The sequence below is a fragment of the Nanorana parkeri genome, unplaced genomic scaffold (genome assembly GCF_000935625.1).
Source record: "Nanorana parkeri isolate BGI_ZX_2015 unplaced genomic scaffold, ASM93562v1 scaffold2670, whole genome shotgun sequence".
Lineage (NCBI taxonomy): Eukaryota > Metazoa > Chordata > Amphibia > Anura > Dicroglossidae > Nanorana > Nanorana parkeri.
The window spans coordinates 2,504-29,596 of record NW_017308938.1 but is presented as its reverse complement, the minus strand read 5'-3'; the positions used below and the strand labels follow the sequence as shown (position 1 = coordinate 29,596).

At 45.9% G+C, this 27,093-nt stretch overlaps 1 protein-coding gene across 1 annotated transcript in view; it reads right to left on the bottom strand.

The window, feature by feature from the left end:
• Positions 1-26,840, bottom strand: part of RPL23 (ribosomal protein L23) — a 36,972-nt gene extending 10,132 nt beyond the window's left edge. The window contains exons 1-4 of the mRNA XM_018574004.1: positions 26,783-26,840; positions 17,687-17,770; positions 2,432-2,560; positions 831-944 (exon numbers count right to left, since the gene is read on the bottom strand). Of these exons, the coding sequence (XP_018429506.1) occupies positions 831-944; positions 2,432-2,560; positions 17,687-17,770; positions 26,783-26,795 (340 nt within the window). The 5' untranslated portion in view covers positions 26,796-26,840. The remainder of the gene's footprint in view (positions 1-830; positions 945-2,431; positions 2,561-17,686; positions 17,771-26,782) is intronic.
• Positions 26,841-27,093: the final 253 nt, after the last annotated feature.

Here is a 27,093-nt window from a genome sequence, read left to right as displayed (position 1 = left end):
CCCACCAAAACTTTACACTTGGCACAATGCAGTCAGGCAAGTGCCGTTCTCCTAGCAACCGCCAAACCCAGACACGTCCATCAGATTGCCAAAGAGAAGCATGATACGTCACTCTAGAGAACACATCTCCACTTCTCTAGAGTCCAGTGGCTTTACACCACTGCATCTGACGCATTGCAGTGCACTTGGTGATGTAAGGCTTGGAGGCAGCTGCTCGGCCATGGAAACCCAGTCCATAAAAGCTCTCTATGCACTGTTGTTGTGCCAATCTGAAAGCCACACAAAGTTTGGAGGACAGTAGCTAACTCTAACTCTGCAGACAGTTGGCAACTTCTGCGTACTGTGCGCTTTAGCATGCGCTGACCCCGCTCTGTCATTTTACATGGCCTACCGCTGAGTTGCTGTTGTTCCCAGTTGCTTCCACATTGTTAGAATACCACTAACAGCTGACAGTGGAATATTTAGTAGCAAAGAAATTTCACAGGTGGCAACTTATCACAGTGCCACGCTTGAATTCACTGAGCTCCTGAGAGCGACCCATTCTTTCACAAATGTTTGTTGAAGCAGTCTGCATACACACACACCTAGTATCGGGGCATTTTCACGAGTACAAGTACTCGTGAAAATGCCCAGCATCGTGGTATCGGTGCATCCCTAGTCTTTCAAAAAATGAATCTAATGAAAAGTAGCCTACCTAGATCCCCTTAAAACAAACCCAGGTTTCTCTTTACTCAAGCAGAATTTATGACAGTCTTCTGGAGCCAGCCCACAGACAATACAATCCAGCAATTCCCAGCTAACCACACTGGGAAATATTCTTTCAGACATACCTTTCATCTCCCCTTTATTATTCACGATCACCCCTGCATTGTCTTCAAAATACAAGAACACCCCATCTTTTCTTCGGTACGATTTTCGTTGTCTTATTACCACTGCAGGATGCACTGTTAATGGGAGACAAATTGAATAATTAAAAAAAAAAAAAGCCTTTTTAATACCAGCTCTAACTTTTTCAAAAGAGTCCAAAGATCTAGAGGGCTTTCACAAAACACCGCTCCACCGCAGCATCTGACCACCTGTCACACACGGCTCTTGCTGCAACACTCTCATTGGAACTCCACCTCCGCTCCCATTGGACATACAACCTCCCCACAGACAGCACTTATGTCAACAGCCGTTCGCAGTGACATCACGGCAGCTCCTCTGCCACTCGGCTCTCAGGTCGGCACCACATCGTCCGCCTGCTCCGGTCACTGGAATCGCCACTTAGAGGATCACCCCACTGCCTTCCAGGCACAACACCGGTTGTCCCTCGACTCTCTCGTCGGCACCACATCACCCTTCAGCTCCGGTCACTGGAATCTCCAACCAGGACCCCTGTGACAACAGCCACCTAGAGGATCACTCCACCACCATCCTGGCACAACATCGACCACACCGTTGTCGCTGACATCCTGCCTTCGCTATCCTGTGAGAGTTTCAGAAGTTCACCCCTCCCTTGCCTACCAATTTACCTCACCCTCTGGCTTTTCTACCCTTGTGTCTCCATCCGCACTACCCAGCAAGAGGGACTGAACCCAGTAAGAGGGGGACTGAATCCACCGCTTCACCCCACCTAGGGGGTTACATGCAAACGCTAACCCAGCCACATGTTGAGTCCATTACTTTTATTCCAGCTCCACTCAACCGCATTTATTGCGCCAGGTAGTGGTGCTTCCGTTTTCCAATTTTGTTTTTCACAGTACACGTGTTGGACACCCCGGTCCGAACTTAACGGAAACTGCACACCCGCAATGAGAACCCCCCCCCCCTCGTTTGTAACCTACTCTTCAAATCCCTCACGTTCCAGCCACAACCGGTGCACTCACCCAGCACATCTGGTTTGCCTTCCCCTTTTCCCCTGACAAACGCTACACACGGGGCAAAACTCTTCCAATTTTTCATATTTTGTTTCTCACCTAGACGAGAATGACGTAGCTGTGCTGTCTGTAACCTCCTGATACACAGATGTCACGCATCCCAGGAGGCTTCAGGGCCATCTACCACACATTTTCTATGTGCAGTAGCAAGTCATAGGGAGTCTGTTGCCTCTTCCATTGTTGCAGTCAACTCCGGTTGACATCACAAAAGGGCAACATACAGCAGCAGTGCACACCAGACAATGCTCCCTAGCATTGTCTGGTGTGCACTGCACTCTGAATGTTTGAGGGCATCCCAGTGGACAAGGCAAAAATGGACTAAAAAAAAAATATAAAAGAAGAAGAAGAACTAAACCCCCCTTAAGAGCTCAGTTTATAAAGAGACAAAGATGCTGCCTAGCAATAGCCACTCTGTAGCATTGACACAAGTATTAATCTACAAAACAGGGAGAACAATATACAATATCCCATAATCTGAATTAATTATGCGTGGCAATACCAAAATAGCTCACCTTTTTTCCTAAGTTCAGGTTTTCCTTTTTTAACAGTGGCCATCACCATGTCACCAACACCAGCAGCTGGCAATCTGTTCAGGCGGCCTTTGATTCCTTTAACAGAAATGATGTACAAATTCTTTGCTCCTAGCAAAAACAGAAAAAAAAAAAAAAAGAAAAAATGTTAATTTGTAGTCCTGACATTTTTGCCATCTTTATTTGCCATGGTTCACAAAACAAAGAGAAACTGGCTTTTTTTTTTTACAAAATGTTTGGTCTTTGTTTTACTTCTTTTTAAAAAAGCAGTTTTTAAATACCATTAGAAGAAAGCTCCATTTGTCCCCAAAATTTATTTTGTTACAATGTCGCATGACAGGAATTCTCAGCCAACATTGCACAGTGCTGAAAACTGAAAAATGGCCTAGTAATAAAGGGGGTGTAACATGCCGGTACGGAAGTAGTTAAATTCCATTCCTATACGTATATAGTACTCCATCAGAGCCATTATTAGTGCAGCATCTGGGCTCTTTCTACCTTGCATAGTCCCTGCATTAAAACAACAAACAGCCAAGCATAACATGACTTTTTTGCTACCATCACTTTTCTGCTACCTTGTTCAGAGCCCACAGGTTTTGGGCAACTACAGAAATCTAGCACGGCTGGTCAAGGCAGAAAAACAATGGTGCTGCTCCCTGCTCACCTTCCTACCCCGGACATATTGTAGAAAGGAGCACAAGCTCATGCCACTGTCAGAACTGTGGACTGAAGATCAAGAGACAGGAAGGTGAAAATCCTGCAATAAGATGGTTTTGCCATGTTGCAAGCAACTACAGCACACTAGAAGCTCTAAGCAAGGCAGCAGACTAAGGCTCCATTCACACTGGGGGTGGGGGCTGTCTGCACGTAGTCGGCTATACGAATATGCATGGTGCCGCTGCAAACAGAAAATAATGCACTTTAATGTGCATCGCTCAGACTATTGGAGACTGCGCGGCTCCCAAAATAGTACAAGAAGCGTGATAATCCGGCGGATTCCGCACGTTCGCGGCTATGCTTCATCAGCTTCTTTGGGGGTCCCTAAGTGACATTAGGGGTTTTAAAGACCCCTTTTGTCTCCATAAAGAGGACCCGTCACATCCTTTTTGCCATCACATACGGGGCTTCTTAGCATCCTAAATTGAATGAAGCGTTGGCTTGTCAGGCACTGGATGGGACCCACTCCAATGAAATGCTATTTAAAACTAGGTACAGTGAAATAGGGATTTTATAGCAAGTACAAAAATCCTTTCTTGGATGTCCATTGCAGGACACAGATCGCTCCTCCAATGTTTTGTCATGCTCTGAATTACTTCCCTCGAGTTGAGGCATGATGACTGTGGGCAGGGTTATCCTGTGCTGGTCAACCGCTCTTTTTTTTTTTGCCAGTGTCTTTATTTCCCCTGTAGGCTGCGCTATAACCTGAAACTTTCAGAAATCATATATCCCTGAATGAACTCCAAGAACAGGTCTTTACAGCAAGTACAAAAATCCTATTTTTCTTTAACCTCCATTTAGGGGCACATGTATTCTTAGACTGTGGAGACATCCAAAAGCAGTCCAACAGAGTAACAAATGCTAATTTCAAATTTTTACTCATCAATCCAGAGCACCTGCTGCCATTTTTCTGCAGCCTGCGGCCAAAAAGCCATTCTTCAGATGTGGAAACAAGGCTAAGCGACTCAACTATGCACGAAAAACTAAGTTGGGTAACTGGTAACTCAATTTCCAGGAAACTTTCAGGACAGCATCCGAGAGATAGTCTCCTCCCCACCTGAAACAGGAAACACATCATCCACACCAATAAAGCGGTCAGCGCTAGCATGCCTCATGTTTAGTGTCTTTTTACCCGACGTGACCCCATCTTTTATATTTTACCAAAAAATTGGGTAATAATAAATGTTTTATCATTTAATATAGGGGAAACTGTTTTTTTTTTAAATTTCGGTAATTTTTCCTTAATATAGTAAAAAAATAAAACCCCCAGTGGTGAATAAATACCACCAAAAGAAAGCTCTATCTGTCCCCAAAAAAGGGTATAAAATTCATTTCAGTACAGCGCTGCATGACGGAATAAATGTCAGTCAAAGTACCGCAGCGCTGAATACTGAAAAATGGCCTGGATGGGAAGGGGGTTTAACACCGCGGATGTCAACTGGTTAATAACCAGAACCGAAGGATACACAAAAGCATAGATTCCCAAGGGTGAGAACCATGCTGTCCTGGAAATTGAGTTACCAGGTACCTAACTCAGTTTTTCCCCAAGTCATCTTCCAGGAGAGCATCCGAGAGAATAGGCAAGGACCTATACTCGTATAGTTCAGGGTGGGCTAACTGCTTGCAGGACTTCCCTACCAAATTCTTGGTCCCGATTGGCAAACACATCTATACGGTGGTGCTTAAGAAACGTATGGAAGCTGGTCCAAGCAGCTGCCCTGCAGATTTGATCTGGGGTTGCCCCTACCCTTTCGGCCACAGACGAAGCCCATGCCCTGGTAGAGTGTGCAGTCACGTTCTGTGGTGGAAATAAATCCTGATATTTATAGGCTTCTGTAACAGCCAGTTTTATCCATCTGGTGATTGTGCTTTTAGATGCTCTTAGGCCTTGTCTAGGGCCTGAAAAAAGGCACTAACAAATTGCTGGATTTTCTCCAGTAGTTGGTCTTATCCAGGCACTCTAATGTGCATCTTTTGACCTAAATACCCCTCAGCTTCTTTTCTTCCTCGTTACCTGGGTTAGATACAAAGATGGGATAACTACCACCTGTGTACGGTGAAACGCAGAAGCTACCTAAAGGTGGCCATACACTTTACAACCATCGCAAGACTTTAGTCTTGCGATGGTTGGAAAGTAATTTAAAAAAAACGTACGATCTGCCCATCTTGGACAGGCAGATCGTACTCTCGATCATTGCAAGCCCGCCCCCCTGAGGGGCAGGCTTCCAAAGACCGCAATGCTGAAGGGCAGTGTGCACACACCGGCCCGTTCGGCATTTGTCTCCCGAGCACCGTTCAAACCAGCCGAAAAGCGTACGATTTTCTAGCGTGCTCCCTAGACAAAAGACGTGTGACCATACAGTAAAAACGGTCGTACGTCTTTCATACACTTTGCGATTATCGTACGATCGCGGGATTTCCCGCGATAATCGCACAGTGTATGGGCACCTTTAGACAAAAACCCCGGATCTGGTTTAAGAACAATCCTGTCCTTATGTGAAATGCAGTAAGGTTTGCTATAGAAAAAGCATGGATCTCGCTCGATTCCGGCTGATACAATAGCGCTACCTTAATAGTAAGTTAATTTGAGCGAGCAAGATTCAATAGGCTCAAAAGGGGGTTTGAGAAAACTTCTGAGGACCACCGACAGATCCCAAGAGGGAAAGCTCTTCATAGTAAGTGGTCTATTTCTAGACTTTAAATCTTTTAATCAAAGGCTCCTCCACTAGTCTAATCTCGAACAAAACAGTGTCGAAACTTGTACTTTGAGCGTACTACAGGATAAGTTCATATCTGCTCCACTCTGTAAAAACTAACACCGATACTACGGCTGGTTTCTCTACCAAGTTTTTGAGAAGAATCCAGGAAGATTACGTTTTCCAGACTTTTCCGTAAATTGCGGAGGTAGTTCCTTCCTACTGCTAAGCAGAGTGGACACATTTTCCAAAAGTCAGCAGGATCTCCCTTTCGGAAACCAGACGGCCTGGTTTCGGAAACCAGAAGGATGAGAGTTTCTAAATGAGAATGACGAGCTGGTCCCTGGACCAGCAGCAGATCTAGACCTATCGGGAGAATCCAAGGTGGTTTGATGTTGCGGTTCCGCAGGGTCGCGAACCATGGTCTCTTTGGCCACCAAGGGGCAATGAGAATGAGGGTCACTTGTTTGTGCGCCACTTTTGATAGAACTTTGGGGGATCAGCCTGACAAGCAGGAAAGCATATGACAGAGGAAGTGTCCAGGGGTGGGCAAAGGCGTCCTCACCCAGAGCCCGGTCCTATGGACACAGGGAGAAAATTGTGTTCACTTTCCTGTTCTCTCTGGTTGCGAATAGGTCCACCACTGGAGTCCCCCATTTTTCTAATATTAATTGGAAAGTTTGATCGTTTAGTGACCATTCCAACGGTAGGAGCCGCTTTCTGCTTAGGAAATCTGCCAAGGAGTTCAAGTTTCCCTTCAAATGAACTGCTGAGAGGGACAAGAGGTTGTTCCCTGCCCAACAAAGTATAACCTCTGCTAGAGCTAGAAGGAGACCAGATTTTGTGTCCCCTGCCTGTTTATGTAAGCGACTGTGGTAGAGTTGTCTGACAGTACTAACACATGAGAACCCCGGATTACGGACTAAAGTGGAGTAAGGCCAGCCCGATTGCCTTGAGCTCTCTCATATTTGAGGATTTTCAACTCCAAGCGCGGTTCCACACTCCCTGAGTTAAGTGCTCCCGGCAATGAGCGCCCTGGCCCTAGGCACTGGTGTGTGTGTGGTGACCCTTAATTGCACTGGCACATTCCAAAGCCTGTCTGCTGCCAGATTCTGTGTTTCCATCCACCAACTAAGAGACGCCTTCACGGAATCTGGATGTATACATCCAGTTTCTCCTTGTCCCCTCCCCAATGCTGTAAAAGAAAGGTCTGCAGTGGCCTTGAATGAAGCGGAGCCCAAGCAACTGCAGGAATCGCCGAGGTCATTAGACCTAGAAGGTGCATTATGCTCCGGAAAGATACTTCCTGAGAAAGACAGGAACAAGCGAGATACCGACGAGTCTATCTGATATCCCAGAAAGGTAACCAAATCGAGCTGGTCGAAGTTGGGATTTCTCCGTATTGATAAGCCAGCCTAATTTCTCCAAGTGGGCAATGGCCAAATCTAAGTTTCTTTGCAGGGCCTCCCGGGAATGGGCGAAAAAAAAGTCGTCCAAATATGGGATGACCTCTATCCCCTGAGGTCTCAGTGCTGCCAGCGCTTCTGCCAAAACCTTCATGAAGATTCTGGGTGCAGAGGAGAGACCAAAGGGGAGAGCCTTGTACTGATAGTGTCCTATCCTCTGATGGCAAATCTCAGAACCTTTTGGGACTGATGCCTGATTGGTATGTGCAGGTAAGCATCCTTGAGGTCTATAGTGGTCAGAAAAACATTGCGGGACCGCAAATTCCTCACCCAGTAAATTGACTCCATGCAAAATCTTTTGCATCAGACAACTCTGTTCAATGGCTTCAGGTTCAGAATCAATCTGAATTTCTCCTCACAAAAAGGTGCGAGCTACATCCCGGGCCTAGCTCTGCCTCCGGCACAGGGCTGATTATCCTCCGATCCAGAAGATTATGCAAAGCAACCACCATAACTTGAGCTTTCTCTGGATTCTTTAAAAGCTGCGTGGAAATCTCATAGGGTGTGGTTCCAACAATTCTATTCTGTAGCCTGACTGAATCAGGTCCAGAATAAATCTGTTGGATGTAATCTCCCACAATTGAGGGAGGAACTCAGGGTCTTCCTCCCACCAAGGCTGGGTTGTCATTGGGTTTTGTCTGGGGGTTGGCTAGAGTTAAAGAGAAAAACGCTCTTTCCCTTTCTATTCTTAAAGTGACATTAAAGGATAAAAAAAAATTCCCTCCCCCCCATGTTAATGTCAGCACTTACCTTAAATGATGTCTTTTAATCCGATCTTCCTCTTCTTTCCACATGTTTTTATCTGTCCCTCCAGCAGTGCAGCGGCTCTCCGATCCAGCGCTGACTCCTCTCCGCTTACAGGCACTTCCAATCCAGCGGTGTCTGCAGGCGGGGGCACGCGTCCATAGACTTACCTTGCGTCTCAGCTAGTCTCCCGGGCGAGAATCTGAACTGCACATGCGCCCGCCCCAAGATACTTTGCGGCTGCACGAACAGTTCCCGGACTCCCGCTGTGATAATTGGATCAGTCTAAACCGCTGTTTAAGCGGGTTTAAAAAAACAAAAACCTTTTTGCCTATATCTACTGCTTATGAGCAGTAGATATAGGCAAAAAACAGGAGGCTTTAGAACCCCTTTAAATGCCCAATTCTTCACATTTCTGCCCCCCCCCCCCCTCTTATTCTTTTGGGCCTGCTGGCCCCCCCAAAATTTCCTTGGATGCTTGTTTGGAAGGGGAAACCGCTTCTGCCTGACGATCTGTCCAGGACCGCTTCCAGCTCTTGACCAAACAGTAGCTATCCTTTGAAAGGTAAGCCACAGTATGTTTTTAGAAGCAAAATCCCCAGATCAAGTCTTCAACCATAGAGCTCTACGTGAAGAGGTGATTAGGCTAAGTACGTGCAGAAAACTTGATGGCCTCCACTGAGGCGTCTGCAATGTAAGCAGCCGCCTTGAAGAGGACATGCATGGATTTGGAAACCTGCTCTATATTAGTACTGGACTCCCAGTGGGCATGAAGCTGAGCTAGCCACATGTCCAGAGTCCTGGCTATAAAAGTAGTGGCCAAAGCTGGTTTAAACCCCACTGTTGCTGCTTCCCAGGCCTTTTTAAGTAGCGAATCTGCTTTTTTGTCCATTGTTATAGGGTCTTGGCATTCAGAAAATATATGTTGGGGGGTTTTAAGTAATTTTCAGGCCTAAAATGTGGAATATAACATGGGTACAAAAAATGAAAAAAAGGCCTCAGTCATGAAGGGGTTAAAGCCACTATGTCCTCAAAAGACAAGTCAGATTTTTTGTAAATCTTGGATAGGGAGGCATCCAATTTGGAATATTTCTCCCAGATTCTACAGTCCTCATCACTAAAAGGAAATCCCTGTTTAAAGGCGTGGGGGAAAATGGAGCTTCCTTTCCGGATCAGCCCATTCCGCCATGATGACATCCTTCAGGGATTGATGGACTGGGAAAGTTCTCTCCTTTTTGGATTGAAGAAATTTATCATCAACGGAAAGTTCGGCCTGTTACTCTTTGATTCCCAAAATGCTTTCAGCAACTCAGTTTCTGAAACAGGGAAAAGATACCTGGCTGCTGGACACATTCTAGGTTGCGGCCCTCTAGCACGTCCACACAGACAGAGGCTAGTTGCAGCACCGAGGTGCTGGATGCAACAGCAGGCAGGGGTGAAGCCTATACACAGACAGTGGTTCCTGATACTGAGGAACACAAGGGTAGAAGTCCAAATAATAGTGCGAGATGAGGCAGCAACGACACGGCAATCTGGGATACACAGAAGAGTGAGGCTGCATGGAACAGGCAGCCACACGAGGACAGACTCACATGTAAGCACAGGTGCAAGGGCTCACTGAATATGATGATTAATCCGCTTGCTGGACGAGCAGGATCTCACTGGGAGCAAGAGGGAATCCAGAGACACACAGGGAACAAGGTAATAGCAACCCGCAGAGATTTCAAAGGCAAGCGATAAACAGGGAGTCCGACTGAGTGTAAAGACACGTTGCTCGAACGGCGTGGAACAAGTGAGCTGGACATTTAATGAAGAGTTTCAGAGTGGATTGGCAGGAAGCCGAGCAGCTCGGACAGGAGGTAAAACCCGGCACCGGATCACACAGGGAAGTGCGACAACCAGACTGGTCATTAATAACTGAGCAAAAGGATTGAAAGGTAGCCACCATTTCCTCCCCCATACTGTCGAGTAACCCTTTAAACATCCCTGTAGATTCCTCTGCCACAAGCTTCCCCAGACAGGGCTGACAGTGGTTTCTTATGCGATTAAGCTAGCTTGGCATTGCATGAAAGCCAGAAGATGTTAAGGGCTTCTGGCCTGCAACAACAAGACACACAAAGGTGTCACAGGTTAGCCAAGTAAAGTACTCCCCTTCTCTGGCAGAAGTAAAAAGAGAACACCCAAGTGTCATTTGAGCCCCATAAAGTACCCTTGCCCCTAATTGGGACCCCATTACCAAGGGTACAGATAGGAAGAGAGTGACAACAGACTCGCCTACCTTAGAGCCGGCTGCAGAGGGATCCCCCAGATCCACAGATGCTGTAGCCACTGTAGTTTGTCGGCATGGCTACCTGCGAGTCAGAAAATCTGCGCTCCAAAGCCCCCGCTCCTGGTGCTCCCCCCCTTGCTGGGGTGGTCCACAAGGTCTCCTCTCTGCTGCCTTTTTGTTCACACATGCTCCAGATCTTTCAGTAGCATGGCCAAACTGGGAACAAATTCCATACTGCCCAGCCATGATTTAAAAACGTCCGCGCCGGAAGTGCGTCAATGGCGTGACGACACTTCCTCCTCGCCTTCCATGCGACGGGGAAACCAGAACTCGTTTCTGGGCGCCGCGCAAGGCCACCTTCAGCCCCCTGCGCAGAGAGGACGCCTGACTGATCCCCAGAGGGAGTCACAAGCTCCAAAGAAGCAGGCACGGAACAAGTAAGCCCCGTTCAGGAGGCGGGTGAGCCGGAATCGCCCAAGCCCTGCTGGAGGGCCCCGCGGGCATATTTGGCGACTCTGCAGTGTCCAGGTGGGGAGTGCCTTCAACGCCAGACAGTATAGGTTGGGAATGGGGGAACCCCTGCTCACCTGTCCCTATCTACTATGGTGGTCCAGGCAGGAAACTTATCCCATAACAAGTCACGTGCAGGCTGGTTTGGGGGAAGAACTCCACTGGAGTAGTTGCATCCAGAAGAACGATTGCCGCTCTTGAAAGAGGGAAATGTCAGGGGGAATTTTTCCTACGAAGGACAGGATGGGGACTGCCCTGGGAGGCTGCTCCAGTATTCTCCAGGATAACAGGCCCTATGGATGGGGATACCTTGTGCAGAAGGCCCCTGCAGCTAGCACTCAGGCCTATACAGTAAATAAACACTGCAATGCTCCTGTTAGGCTGGAGGAAAGGCAAATAAGACATTTGGTGTGGATGCGTTTCCTGTTTCAGGTGGGAGGGGACTCTCAGATGCTGTCCTGGAAGATGACTTGGGAAAACATAGGAACTGGGGTGGATAAAATTGGCAGCAGGTGTTGTAGACCAAGGAGTCAAAATGAAAAATATTTGGCTGTAGCAGGAGGCAGTTTGTTCGACAAAGGGCTGGAGAGTGGTACAATGAGCGTGTGCAGAAAACAGTAACACACACACACACACACACTTTTTCCTGCAAATAGGGAAGAAACCCTGCTGTCCTGAAAAGACTTCTAGAAACAGTAACCGACAAGTCTGGCCATATACCTATAGCATTTCCTCGGTCAGATGGAAAAAGTGCAACAGATTCCTCCATCTATGCTAAACTGTGTGGATGGAGGAATCTCCTCGTGGGCCAAGCTTCAGTATGTTGCTAGTCTGCCCCGCTGGCTGTCAAAATACCTGAACAATCCGATTGGATACAGGCACTGTTCAGGTATTTTGAGAGCCAGCGGGGCAGACTAGCAACATACTGAAGCTTGGCCCACCAGGAGATTCCTCCATCCACACATTTTAGCGAACATGGAGGAATCTGTTGCACTTTTTGCATCTGACCATAGAAAATCTGCAGAAAATCTATAGGTGTATGGCCAGCTTAAAGTGAAATTAAAGAATATTTTTTTCCCCTCCCCCAATATAAGCACTTACCTTAAATGATATCTCTTCTTTCTGATGTTTTCATCTGTCCCTTCAGCGGTGCGGCGGCTCTCCGATCCAGCACCGACTCCTCTCTGCTTGCAGGCACTTCCGATCCAGCGGTGTCTGCATGCAGGTGCACGCGTCTATAGACTTATCTTGCGTCTCTGCTTGTCTCCCGGCCGAGAATCCGAACTGCACATGCGCCCGCCCCAAGATGCTTTGCGGCCGCCAGAGCAGTTTTGTTTTCTCGGACGGGAGCGTGCAGCGAAAACAAGGTAAGTTTAAACCGCTGTTAAAGCTGTTTTTTTAAAAAACTTTTTGCCTATATCTACTAATTTGATAGCAGCAGATATAGGGGAAAAAAAACGGAGGCTTTAGAACCCCTTTAACTCTGATTTTCACTAGTCGTCTTTCCAGGACAGCACATGAGGATAAGCGGAAAAACGTACCCATTAGGGTGGGACCACCTTTAGAAATACCTTTCTCCCAAAAGCTTGATCTTGGGCAGAGAGGAGGTCCAACTGATGTTGCCAGAAGGTGGAGTAGTTTAGACCAGGTGGCAGCAAGGCAGATTTGTTATGGTGTGGCCAAGGCTCTAGCTGAATGAGCCAAGGGCCAAAAGGGCAAACCTCCATCATTGCTTCATAAACTGAAGTAATAGCTTGCCTAATCCATTTAGCAAGTGTTTTTGAGACCTGCATGCAACACAAAAAATGCCTTGATTTCCTGAAACCGTTGGTAAAATCCAAGTACTTCAAAACTGGATTTTCTAACATCTAATAAATGAAATTCCTGTTCCTTCAAAGTAGCATGTCTAGAACAGAGAGAGGGTATTACAATGTCCTGGGATCTATGAAAACTAGGAGACATTAGGCAAAAAAAACAGTGTCAGTTTTCAAGATCAATCTATCCTCAAATCTTGTAAATAAGGTTCTCTAATAGAGAGAGCCTGGATTTTGCTCACCCTACGAGCAGTGGTAAGCCCAACTGATTTTATATTTGCAAATATATTCTTTCCTCATCTCTTCCCTGAGGAAGCGCAACTGCGAAACATGTTGGAAATATATGAATTATTGCCACTATGAATATACAGAAAAGTTGGAAACATCATAACTTTTAACATGGCACATGGTTAAACGTAATTATATACATTAATGTGGCAATATTGAGACTATGTACATGTATGTTTTTAATGGAATCTATGGAATTGAGAATACATTTTTGAAATTGAAGTCTGATGCCTCATAAAACCCCACTTAAAAAGTTAAAAAAGTTTTAAAAATAAATTAAATGTAAAAATAATAAAAAAAATAGGATTTTGGTTCCACGAACCGAGCCACCCGCCGATTGAGGCGAGACGCCAGGAACCCCCAGCGAAGGCAGAGCTGGTGAAGCACCTCCGGATGTAGCATCCATTCTCCCGGGTCCACTGACTGGCGACTGAGATAATCGGCCTGCCAATTGTCCACGCCCGGAATGTACACGGCGGAGAGAGCCGGAACATGCACCTCCGCCCAAGATAGAAAGCTTTCCGCTTCCTGAGCCGCGGCCACACTTCGTGTGCCGCCCTGATGGTTGACGTAAGCCACGGCCATGGAGTTAACAACTTCCAAGCGCCTCCTCCCTGCCAAAAGATTGGTATCGGCAGTAGAGGAGTACCACTCTGCAGTGCAATACCAGAGGTTGGCACTGGATCTAGCGGCTTTCCTCCAGATATGGTCTGGGGAAACCTCAGCTCTCCCAGGTCCAAGAAGACTACTGTCCTCTTGGAGCATGCCAGAAATCCTTTGGAGGATTAAAGGTCAATGGATAGCTGAAGTCACCAGCCATGGGTGTTATGCCGCTTTACAGTCTTCATAAGGCTCTGAACAGGCCAAAATATTCTTTGATTTCCTCCAAGGGTGACTGACTTCTAAGTAGCATCTAGCAACTACTGTAGCCTGGATGAGGGAGCTTGTTACTACTCATGGACGAGTTAGAATAAAAAATGTAAGTGGCAAGTCTGGCTGCAGCCCTATACTGCCATCAGTACTACCAACTGGGTCAACTTGCCCCCAGTCTATCGATGTGGTGTAACAGACACCACTGATTACTTAAGAACACCATCTGATATGTTCAGTTTATTGATGTGGTCTAACATAGATACCACCCAATTATATAAGGACACTATACTATATGTTGGGAGCACGAGCAGCAGCCAGCTGCCGTAAATCTGGCACAAAGTTTACTGTTATAACATGGATGCTCGATAAAGAGGGAAGACATGCAAGAATAACCTTGTGAGGCCTACTAGTAGTTTGCAGGAGGGAAGTAAGGTATTGACACCATGGTACAACCCTTTAAACTACTTGTCATTGGCTTGGAGTTCTATTAACCAATCACCCCCAAGTAGTTAGCCTGTAACTGTGTAGTTGCAGCCCCAGACGTGTAATCCATTAGGGTTGCACTGAAGTAAGTACTGTCAATTTATACAAAGTAGTAACTCAGGGATATTTTAATGGCAAGATTACTAACTATATCCCAAACCAGTGATACTAAAGAGTAAAACTGTTCGTTCCGTAGAAGTATAGTTACACAGCCCAAAGAGAACGAACTGTGATGAAATGTAGATGCTGAGAGTCATACTACATCGTAACCAACAATGCTTCCAATCAAGTGGTAAATCGGGTATTCCGTACCTTGGTGGCTATATAGATACACCAGGTATGAAATTAGATCACACAGTTACTGAGGTTCATAACTACGTGACAACCAATAATACTTTAACCATGATGGGATCAGTTAGTCTGTAGATGGTGAGTTACACAACCCAACTAAGAACAAACCCATTACCGATACCCGGCTACATCATATTTGATGATGCATCACAAAAAAATGGTAATCCTGTCCTGTACAAGTACCCTCACAGAAGCAGTACATTGGTTATGTCGGGGACAGTATATTAATACCCACACATGAGGTATGTACAATACTGAGATCTGAAACGGCCTCCTGACCCAAAGATGGCTTCACTAAAGCAGTTGTTTGGGTATTTCAGAGACAGTACAGTAATACCAGCTCACAAGGTATACACCAGGACAGAGATTCACTGCTACTTCCTGAACCATGATGGTTCCACTAAATGATTTAAGTTATTCAGAGACAGTATAGCAATACCAATACATAAGGTATGTGCAAACACTGAGATTCATAACCATCTCATGAACCAATAATGTTTACATAAAAAGCAGTGAATTGGTCATCTTAGGGGCAGCAGCGTAATACCAAAACATTAGGTATGCCCAACACTGAGATTTAAAACTACCTCATGAGCGAAAGAGCTACCACTTAAAATAAATCGGTTTGTCTCAGAGACAGGATAGCAATACCAACACCTAAGGTATGCAATATTGCAAGTCTCCACCATCTCCTGAACCAATATCCTTTTACTAAAGCAGTAATTGGTTCATTTCAGACACAGTATGGTAATACCAACATAAGGTATACACATACCGAGGACCCACCATCTCCTGAACCATTACTAAAGCAAATAAATTGGTTCTCTCAGCGACAGTATAGTAATACCAATAAGCAAGGTATGCGCAATCACTGAGATTCCCAACTATCAGATGTACCTGTGACGCTCTCACAAACAGCAGTAAAATGGGTCATCATAGAGACAGCATAGGAACACCGATACATAAAGGAATGCCCAACTGCGATTCATCAACTATGGTGCTTTCACTAAAGCAATAAAGTGTTTATTCCAGTGGCAGTATAGTGATACTAAGACATAGTTTAGGTTTCCATGCTCTAACAGGCAAGTAAAAGTAAGTTCACTTAATTAGGGCTGAAGGAACATTCCCCAGCCCCCGCTAAGGCCAGAGCAATGATAGCCCTCCAGCTTATGAGATCACACCCAGCACAGCCAGGTGGTAAATCAGAGATGCCAACACCAACAAAAAACTTTTTAGCCCTAAGGCACAATACGTCTGCAGCACTATCAAGTTTTGATCATCACGCTCAGTCTCTCCTTGTGAACCATCTGGAAACAACCAGAGCATGCACCTAAAATTGGTGTGAAATAAGCCTCTAGTGCTTATGGACACACCAATGTTTATTTGCAAAAGGAGTCTGGAAAACATTTACCGGCCTAGGTTTGCCTTGCTTACACAGATAAGCTGTTGCCTATGACCCAAAGGCCTCACAAAAAACCATCCTTGGCTGATGATTTTCCTTACATATGTTTCAACACAAAAAGGAGATTGCCAAAAGCGTGAAATTGGGGAAAATCCCCAATACTCCGGTGTAACACTAACCCCAGTAGTGTAGGAAGGAGTAATTTGGTTGCCTATTGTTGGGGGTTGCTGCTTGCAGATTGAAAAGGTGCCACATCACTGGTGCCACATCACTGGTGGAACGACATATCACACATACAAAACGTGTGTTAAGAGGCACCACAACCCTCAGCAACCAACACCCAAAAGGAGGATCCCCTCCCAAGGGCCCCCCCCCCCCACTGTGCACTGCCCACAGAATGGGGGGTAGGAGGAAGGAGACTTCCCTCTAAGCCTCCAACCTTCCTTTGGAGCCATTAGTGTCCATGAATGACAGCAGAAATCAGGCTGCATGGTTTAGCACTGCCAACCAGAGGAAGCCTTGTGGAACACCTCATGTTCATGACTGCTTGTGTCTCCGTCCCTCGACCGTTGCTCTCCCTCCCTGGCATCTGTGGATGCTGGTGCCAGGGGTACTCACCACTCCATCGCATAGCTGTCCATTCAAGGAGGCCCTGGATGCTACAGGATATGAATATCCACAACATGGCAGCACACATAGGGAGCATGGATGGCAAACCGCCCCATTCAAGGCAAGGCAGAGGAGAACTCTGAGCCGAACCAAATGTGAGTAAGGGAAAGCTCTGCTAGAGCCGATATGCACCCGGGGATGGTTGCTTTTCCTCAAGCGGATAAGAAACCTCAGGGATAGATGGGGAGGGAGGGTCCCATAATAGAATAACCTGAAGGTTAATCCTCGGACAAGCCCAGGAATGCAACCCCCCAGGTCCACTGTCCCTGATTCATGGGGGAGCACACACTAGGAGGCCCCTGCAACTAGCACGCAGGCCTATAGAGAAAATAACAAACGGTTACGCTGCTCCTGTTAGGCCGGAGGAAACACAAAAAACTGAGGTGGTGGGGCTGTACCGCCCCTTTTATTTTACTTGTGGATGATGTGTTTCCTGTTTGGGTGGGTGGATTCTCTCTCTCAGATGCTGCCCTGGAAGATGACTTGGGAAAACATGCTAGGGTTTAATAACCCTTTAAGGGGTTAAAGCAGGACTAAAAAGTCTATTAAATAAATAAATTAAAAAAACCCACAAAATTGCTAGCAAGTAAGGTTTCATTACAGAAATGACTAGGTCTCTTCTGCCATAAAAGTTTGAGTAATCCAAGCACAGACTTTAACAAGAGCCTATTTGACATCTCAAAACATTACATTTGTATACGAACCAGCTAGTTGCTGCCGGGTTGTTTTGCAATTTAATGAAAAGCTACTGTATATGGACTGAATATTCCAGTAGAAGTCTGCTGTGTGGAAAACCCCACGCTCCAAGACACCTCCCCCCCTCCCCCCACCATAGTATAAACTTGATAATAAATGACAATGCAGACTTCAGTTCCACTTTACCAGGACTAAACATCAGATTTTGGATACACAGGTAAACTGGAAAACTAGAAATCTTTGTGCCCTTTCAACATACCAGTGTTATCAGCACAGTTGATGACAGCTCCCACAGGTAGACCAAGGGAGATGCGAAACTTCGCACCAGAAGAACCACCGCGTCCTAAAACAGAAATGTGTTACTCTACTAAATGCCAGTTTATAAATATCAAACGCATGTTTAATTAAAGCAAATATGTTGCACAAATCCATCCTATATTTATATTAACAGAAGAAAATGGCTTGAAACCCAACACGCATGTTCATAAACAAATAATCATTAGGTTAGATCAGGGGCGCCCACACCTTTCCGTCCGGAGATCTGTTGCAGATCGCACTGGACTGGAACGCAGGCACTAATGTGCCTGCGTTCCGGATGCAGGGAATTGCACTGCAGGCGGAGAACATGGCATGCCATTGACTTCAAAGCACCGCCCGGCTCCACCGCCACTGAATGCAGGGAGCCGGCCAGCTTGAGTTCTCGTTCGTTCTAGAGGCCGAACACTCTGGAACGCAGACTTTGTGGTGTGAACCAGCCCTCTCTCTTAGCCGTTTCTACCTGCTCTCTCCTCTCACTTTCTCTGATCTCTCTTTGCAGTCTCTCTCCTGTGTCTTTTCTTACCTCCACTGCAGCAGCTCCAGCGGTGCACGTGTGGCCGACGTTGCACACGGAGAGAGGAGCCCCGCCCCTTCCATCTGCGGCGTCTGACACATTCAGCTGCACCAGCATCGCGGGAGGACAGGACACAGGTGAGTAGGCCGATCGCGATCTACCACTGTTCACTTTGCGATCGTCTGGGAGATCGCGATCGACCTAATGGGCATCTCTGGGTTAGATGGTAAAAGATTTGCTTGTTTTAACCACCTGCCTACTGCCACATTGTAAAAATAATGGCGGAGGGGTGGACATTAATTTCTGGAAAGACGTCTATAGATGTCCTTCTCAAAGAGGCAGCTGCACAACTTTGTGTGTGTACAAAGCAGTCCTCTGAAAGCTCAGTACAGAGCCAATCGGTGCGGCTGGGTAATATGGCTCGCAATTGTGACAGGTGTGAGGAGTCATGACAGTGGTCAATAGAGGTGTACAGAATTTTTTTAGACCGCAAATTATTTTTTCGGTAACCTTTTTAAAAAAACATTTTATATTTGATTTTTATTTATTTTACTTTACTGTTGGGGGCTCTGGGAAAAGATCAGGGGTCTAAACAGACCCCTGATATTACCCTTTTGAAACAAAAGAGATTGAAGACAGAGTTCTGCAGCCTGTTATGAACAGGAAGCCTCAATACTTAGTGCTTCTGTTCATTCATAAACTGAGGAGATAGTATGAGTTACTATATCCACAATCATGAATGATCATCAAGTAATGTAGAGCACTTCATTCATAATTGGTGACACAGTAAGCATACTATGTCCAATGTTACTTACAAACGATCAGCTGATCGCTGAGTGTTTGTATACCACATACTGGCTCATCTGCCTGTCACAGAAGACTAAACCGGTGGTTCGGAGAGAACTCGGCCTGTGACACAGCTGACTCCTCCCCCACACAGCCAGCTTGGCCTCCTGTGACAGCTAACTCCTCCCCGCACTGCTCTCCATCTTGATTTGCTTGTCACAGGAGGCTGAGCTGGGCGGTGCAGAAGAGCTCGGCCTCCTGTGACACCACTGGAGACACCACCGTGCTCTCCCTCCTAGGTGTTGCTGTGTCAGAGGGAACACAGAGCAGCACCCAGTGGGGAGGAGAGAAACTAGAGATGCACCCCATTTTTTGAAGGAAAAAAAAAAGGTACATTTAGCATTTTGCCCAAAGTACCATTTTCGGACGAAATTTCGGTGCATTCCTATTGTGACTGTTTAAATTCATGATCTCTCCCTTCCTTAATTGTGAATGGGAGATTCAATGAATGATTCATCAGCAGCTGATTTGTCTATTCAGTGATCCTTCATGACTTTTTTAACCCTTTCACTGTCCCTCAGCTCTGATCTCCAGCCTGTTTCTGTATTGTGACCTGTATATTAACCCTTTATCTGCCTTATTCTAAATATCTGCACATTAACCCCTTCGTCTTCACCATTCCACTGTATGTGACCTGTACATAAAGTCCTTCGCCTCCTAATCCCTATGTATAAACCATGTGTTCCATCTAGACCACCATTACCAAGCTTCATGTTTTAACCACATCAATATCACCATGTTTCTTAACCACTTGAAGTCTGTGGTGTTAAACCCCCTTCCTGTCCAGGCCATTTTTCAGTATTCAGCGCTGCAGTACTTTGACTGACATTTATTCCATCATGCAACGCTGTACTGAAATGAATTTCATACAATTTTTTGGGGACAGATAGAGCTTTGCCCTTCGGTTCTACTGAACCGAAGGGGTCCGGGGCCGAAGCTAGCCGAAGAATAGGCCGAAGCTACGGCTAGATCCTTCGGCTGCTTCGTGAATAGACCCCTCGGACTTCACTTCTGCTTTTTGAATTGGTGCCTCTTCTGCCTGGCTGTTTTTGATTTCTGCTTGCCCTGACTACAACTCTACTTCATGTTCCTATGTGTTCCTGTGCACGACCTGCAAACCAGCTGCATATTCTGCACAGGTCCAAACTGAACCTCCCCAGAATCTCAGCAGTATCCAGACTGTCTTGAGATCATCCGCTGTGTCCGGACCCAGTGCAAGCACCCATGCCACTTTTTGTCCTGATCCCAGGAAGCCCTCTCATTGCCTCCACCACATACTTGACTATACCACATTTAAAGTGGTTGTACACCCAGATGCTCTCTTTTTTAAATGTTTTTGGATAGGGTACACAACAAAAAAATCAATACACATGGCATTAGCTGTAAAAAATGGCAGAGATACCTTTTTTTTTATTCCTATGATGTATTCCTAGGTTGCTTCTCCTTTACTCTGCATGGCCTAGTTTGGGGGTTGGGACTAAGCTAATCACACAATTGTGACTACTGCATGGTCTGTCATGCTGTCAAGCAGTATTATTACAGTGAGGCTCCCTGTAGGAGCAACTTTCAATTAATAGATCCATAGTAAGCCATGTGTAAATACGATTTTTCTTTCTAAAGACCAGTAGCATGTGCACAGTACAACAGTTGATGTAATTACTTGATAGTAAAAATCACAATAATCATTATCATCATCATCATCATCATCATATGTTTATAAACCATCATCATCAGCTAATATTGTGGGAAAGTGTGATTTCACATACAAATGGTGTTTACAATCTTTCAATTATCCTAATACAATTTATGGTAGCAAAACCAAATACTAGGTTATTTATGAATAACTGCAGTAGGTTTGATGCTGGCACTCACCTTTTCACCTATCAGTTTTACTATCTAATATCTCAAGTTACTGATGTCCCCATTTTCTGGATGACAGTGATCAAAGCCTGATCAAATGTAGGCCAGTGTGGGTCTTTTTTGTTTGGAGATCTACTTTTCAAATGACGAGCTCAATGAGATCAACCAATAAAAAAACACCTGCATTCAGGGACAGGAGAAGGCATGGCGGTGCATTGAAGTCAATGGCACTGCCGCCACGCCCCCTGCCCACAGTGCGATCCCCCGCACCCGGAACGCAGGCACATTAGTGCCTGCATTCCGGTCCAGTGCGATCTGCAAAAATGCTGCAAGCACTATTTTTGCAGATCGCACTGGACTGGAACGCAGGCACTAATGTGCCTGCGTTCCGGATGCAGGGAATTGCACTGCAGGCGGAGAACATGGCATGCCATTGACTTCAAAGCACCGCCCGGCTCCACCGCCACTGAATGCAGGGAGCCGGCCAGCTTGAGTTCTCGTTCGTTCTAGAGGCCGAACACTCTGGAACGCAGACTTTGTGGTGTGAACCAGCCCTCTCTCTTAGCCGTTTCTACCTGCTCTCTCCTCTCACTTTCTCTGATCTCTCTTTGCAGTCTCTCTCCTGTGTCTTTTCTTACCTCCACTGCAGCAGCTCCAGCGGTGCACGTGTGGCCGACGTTGCACACGGAGAGAGGAGCCCCGCCCCTTCCATCTGCGGCGTCTGACACATTCAGCTGCACCAGCATCGCGGGAGGACAGGACACAGGTGAGTAGGCCGATCGCGATCTACCACTGTTCACTTTGCGATCGTCTGGGAGATCGCGATCGACCTAATGGGCATCTCTGGGTTAGATGGTAAAAGATTTGCTTGTTTTAACCACCTGCCTACTGCCACATTGTAAAAATAATGGCGGAGGGGTGGACATTAATTTCTGGAAAGACGTCTATAGATGTCCTTCTCAAAGAGGCAGCTGCACAACTTTGTGTGTGTACAAAGCAGTCCTCTGAAAGCTCAGTACAGAGCCAATCGGTGCGGCTGGGTAATATGGCTCGCAATTGTGACAGGTGTGAGGAGTCATGACAGTGGTCAATAGAGGTGTACAGAATTTTTTTAGACCGCAAATTATTTTTTCGGTAACCTTTTTAAAAAAACATTTTATATTTGATTTTTATTTATTTTACTTTACTGTTGGGGGCTCTGGGAAAAGATCAGGGGTCTAAACAGACCCCTGATATTACCCTTTTGAAACAAAAGAGATTGAAGACAGAGTTCTGCAGCCTGTTATGAACAGGAAGCCTCAATACTTAGTGCTTCTGTTCATTCATAAACTGAGGAGATAGTATGAGTTACTATATCCACAATCATGAATGATCATCAAGTAATGTAGAGCACTTCATTCATAATTGGTGACACAGTAAGCATACTATGTCCAATGTTACTTACAAACGATCAGCTGATCGCTGAGTGTTTGTATACCACATACTGGCTCATCTGCCTGTCACAGAAGACTAAACCGGTGGTTCGGAGAGAACTCGGCCTGTGACACAGCTGACTCCTCCCCCACACAGCCAGCTTGGCCTCCTGTGACAGCTAACTCCTCCCCGCACTGCTCTCCATCTTGATTTGCTTGTCACAGGAGGCTGAGCTGGGCGGTGCAGAAGAGCTCGGCCTCCTGTGACACCACTGGAGACACCACCGTGCTCTCCCTCCTAGGTGTTGCTGTGTCAGAGGGAACACAGAGCAGCACCCAGTGGGGAGGAGAGAAACTAGAGATGCACCCCATTTTTTGAAGGAAAAAAAAAAAGGTACATTTAGCATTTTGCCCAAAGTACCATTTTCGGACGAAATTTCGGTGCATTCCTATTGTGACTGTTTAAATTCATGATCTCTCCCTTCCTTAATTGTGAATGGGAGATTCAATGAATGATTCATCAGCAGCTGATTTGTCTATTCAGTGATCCTTCATGACTTTTTTAACCCTTTCACTGTCCCTCAGCTCTGATCTCCAGCCTGTTTCTGTATTGTGACCTGTATATTAACCCTTTATCTGCCTTATTCTAAATATCTGCACATTAACCCCTTCGTCTTCACCATTCCACTGTATGTGACCTGTACATAAAGTCCTTCGCCTCCTAATCCCTATGTATAAACCATGTGTTCCATCTAGACCACCATTACCAAGCTTCATGTTTTAACCACATCAATATCACCATGTTTCTTAACCACTTGAAGTCTGTGGTGTTAAACCCCCTTCCTGTCCAGGCCATTTTTCAGTATTCAGCGCTGCAGTACTTTGACTGACATTTATTCCATCATGCAACGCTGTACTGAAATGAATTTCATACAATTTTTTGGGGACAGATAGAGCTTTCTTTTGGTGGTATTTAATCACTACTGGGGTTTTTATTTTTTACTATGTCAAGGAAAAATAAAAATTAAAAATTATAAAACATTAGTACCCAATTTTTTAGTAAAATATAAAAGGCGGGGTCCCGTCGGGTTAAAAGACATCGAACATGTCAAGCCTTAGGCCCCATTCACACTGCGCGATTCGCAAATCGCGTGTTTGTCGCGCAATTTGCATTTTGTCACGTGATATCGCGCAAATGCTTGCATTGAGCAAGCTGGAATCGCGGCAAAATCCGCTCCAAAAAGCAAAAAGGTCCTGCTGAAGCGACACATGACCCGCGACAGCAGGACCCTTTGCCTCATTGCAAAGCATTGAAGAGCGATATCGCGCGGTAAATAGCGGCGATATCGCGGGAATTACGGCGCGATAAATCGCTCAATGTGAACGGGGTCTAAAAATTGTGGGTGCGAAACCTCAAAATACCACAATACCCAAAACTGGCCACAGCGACGCTTTAAAAGCTTTTACTGCTCATCAGTTTAGTGTTATCAGTGATTAATGGCCCTAAAATTATTGCTCTCACTCAGACGTTCACAGTGATATGTAACATGTGAAGCGCAATTGTCGTTTTCGTGCGCTGGCGCATCAGACGCGTATTTACATCTATATGTGCACAAACATGGGGGTGGGGACTTATTACATTTTACACTTAATGTTATTGCTATCACATAGGGGATAACACTACCCCTATTATAATAGCAAAGACACACTGACAGGCCCTCTTTATGGAGACATTAGGGGTCTCCAACACCCCTAATGTCACCTGGAGACCACCAAAGAAGCTGATGAAGCAGAGATCTGTTTCATCAGCTTCTTCTCTCTGGCAATACCAGCCAGAGCACTGACAGGTGAATGCAGAAGTGATGCATTACACATAACTTCCACATTCACAGTACAGAGGGAAATCAGCAAGGAGGAAGATGCTGATCTCCCTCCCATCTTCCTCCTTTGCATGTCAAACAGCCGGTAACGGACAGGTTTTTTCTGCCCGGGAAGCAGAAACAAAAAAGCCCTCTAATTACGGCAACCCGCACATGCGAGTTTGCAGTCCGTCCATTTTTTCACGGCAAGTGGTTAATTTCCACCCAAAAAAAAAATTAGATCACCTCAGGGCAAAAAGTAATAATTTAAGGGGTGTTCATACTGTGCCGTATTTTTAAAAAAATTATTATTATAAAACAGAAAGGAAAAGTTTTTGTTTAAAAATTTCAGTAGTTTTCCCAAATTTCAGTAAAAAAGAATAAAATAAAAAGCAGTTATTAAGGCCTCATTCACGCTGCGTAAACTTGGGCCGCACACGTCCATATCGGCAAGTTCCCGGGAGGGACAGGTGCTGCGTGTGATTGCACACAGCAGCCAGTTCTTCCCTAAGGGAGGACGCGGCCGTAAGCTGTCCGCACACCCGAACTGCACATCCATGAGTGTACGGGTGTCCGTACTTAGACACGGACGGAATGGATCCTGTCTGCATCCAAGTATGGACACCCAGACCCGCACAGATGTGCAGTTGGGGTGTGCGTACGGTCGTGTCCTCCAATAGGGAAGAACAGGCTGCTACATGCAGCACCTATCCCACAGGTATAGCCCGATACGGCTGTGCACGCCACATGGACGTGTACAGCCCGAGTTTACACAGTGTGAATGAGGCCTAAGGCCCCGTTCACATTGAGCGGTTCGCAAATCGCGCGATTTGCATTTTGTGCGATATCGCGCAATTTGTCGCGCGATATCGCGCAAATGCTTGCATTGAGCAAGCTTGAATCACGGCTAAATCCGCTCCAAAAAGGGTCCTGCTGTAGCGACGCACGACTCGCGACAGCAGGACCCTTCGCCCCATTGAGAAGCATTGGAGAACGATATCGCGCGTTAAATTGCCACGATAAATCGCTCAATGTGAACGGGGCCTTAATATCACCAAAAGAAAGCTCTATCTGCTTTTATAATATAAAATTAATTTTAGCAGTGTTACATTACAGAATTGTTACTCAATGACAGCACTAAAAAAAATGGCCTGGTAATGAAAGGGTACATACAGGCTGGCACTCAAGTGGTTACATTAATTTTACACATATATACACGTATCTTCCTCTTGGACTTCACAAGATGTGTTGGGTGTTGCACCAATCAATATGGTTGACCTTCGAAGTAGATTTTTTTTCCTTCTGCATATGCAACGTAATCCTCCATATGTCCTGTTTATCGCTGTTGTGGATTCAATTCCCCCACACCTGTGCAGCAGAATTCCTTTTCAGCCCACTAACACACAATATATACACACACTGGGAGCATGGGCATTTCCTTCACTGTTGCACACCCAAAGAACTGCCATCCAAATGGCAGCAAGATCCCACACATGTGCGCTAGTGGCCATTCTGTACTGCAACAAAGTGCATGCGCAGGATTTGCTGCCATATTGTGATGTAAAAACCATGTCCATGACATCCAGCGCATCACTACTACTGTATTATCCAGACATCCCACTATTACTGCGCATGTGTGAAAACGCAACGTTATCACAACATGGCATTGAAATTGCCCAAATGCGCAATAGTAGCAGTACAGAACAGCTACTACCACACGTGTGGAATCTTGTCACTATACTGACGGCGACCTTTTGGGAGCGTGAGATAAACTCCTACTACCACCACTTCGTACCCCACTGTTCACCACTCTGCTGGTTCCCCCTTAACACTTTGCTGCACCCACACTCTTCTCTTTCACCACTCTGCTGCACAACCCCCTGCCCTCAGTAAACGTCTCCTCCCCCACCCCAATATCGCTCCCGAAGCCTGCACCTCTACTCCAGTGAAGAGAATTAATTGCATAAGTACTCAAGTCTCCCCCATTCCCTCACACACTGTGTTTCCTCCAACAGAGCCCTATACCATACATTTTGCGATGGAGTTTCTGTAACAGACAGAGCGACGACCACCTGCATCATTAAACATATCACACCGTGATCACCTGAATATAAGTTTTCTGGGGAGTTATTCAGAAACCGTGGGGAAAAAAAAGGGGGAGAAAGCACTCTCTCTTCCAGATCTCCCCTAAAATACATCCATGCCGCACACTGCATAACACCGTAACGAGATAATCCAAAAACCCTGTGCAAGGCTGATCAGCAGCCTACATTAACAGAACGCTACAAATGTACGATACACGCAACCTCAAACCCTGCATTACAGGATCACTCCACAAGTTTAAACATGGCTGCGTTTTTGCTCCCCTACAGGCGATCACCAAAAACTCATGGATTCCCACTTCTCTCTGCTCTAAAACCCTGGCAATAACCACAGGATGACAGAGAGAGAAATGTGGATAACCAAACATAACGAAAGATAAAAGTAAATACACATCGTAGCGGAGAGATGGCAGCGGATTAGAGCCTACCACTCAAGAAACTCACCTCTCTTAGACATCTTGTTTCCCGGAAAAAGAAAGCTGCCCGTAAAGGACGCTGGGATATATCATCCGTCGCGCGAACAGTGGTGTCACGTGACATTCTTTGGCAGCGCATTTTTGACGTATTAGCCACTTTCACTGTCAGGAGCGTAGTGTCCAGTACGGGTGTAAAAATATAACTTATGTTGAACTATACGCAGGTTTTGAACAAATGTTTATGTACTTTTACCCAAAAGATAAGTTAATTGCGTAAACGTTAACTTAGGGACAATATTTACAGGTTGATAAAGAGAGTGGCGCCAGGGTCCCTCTCTC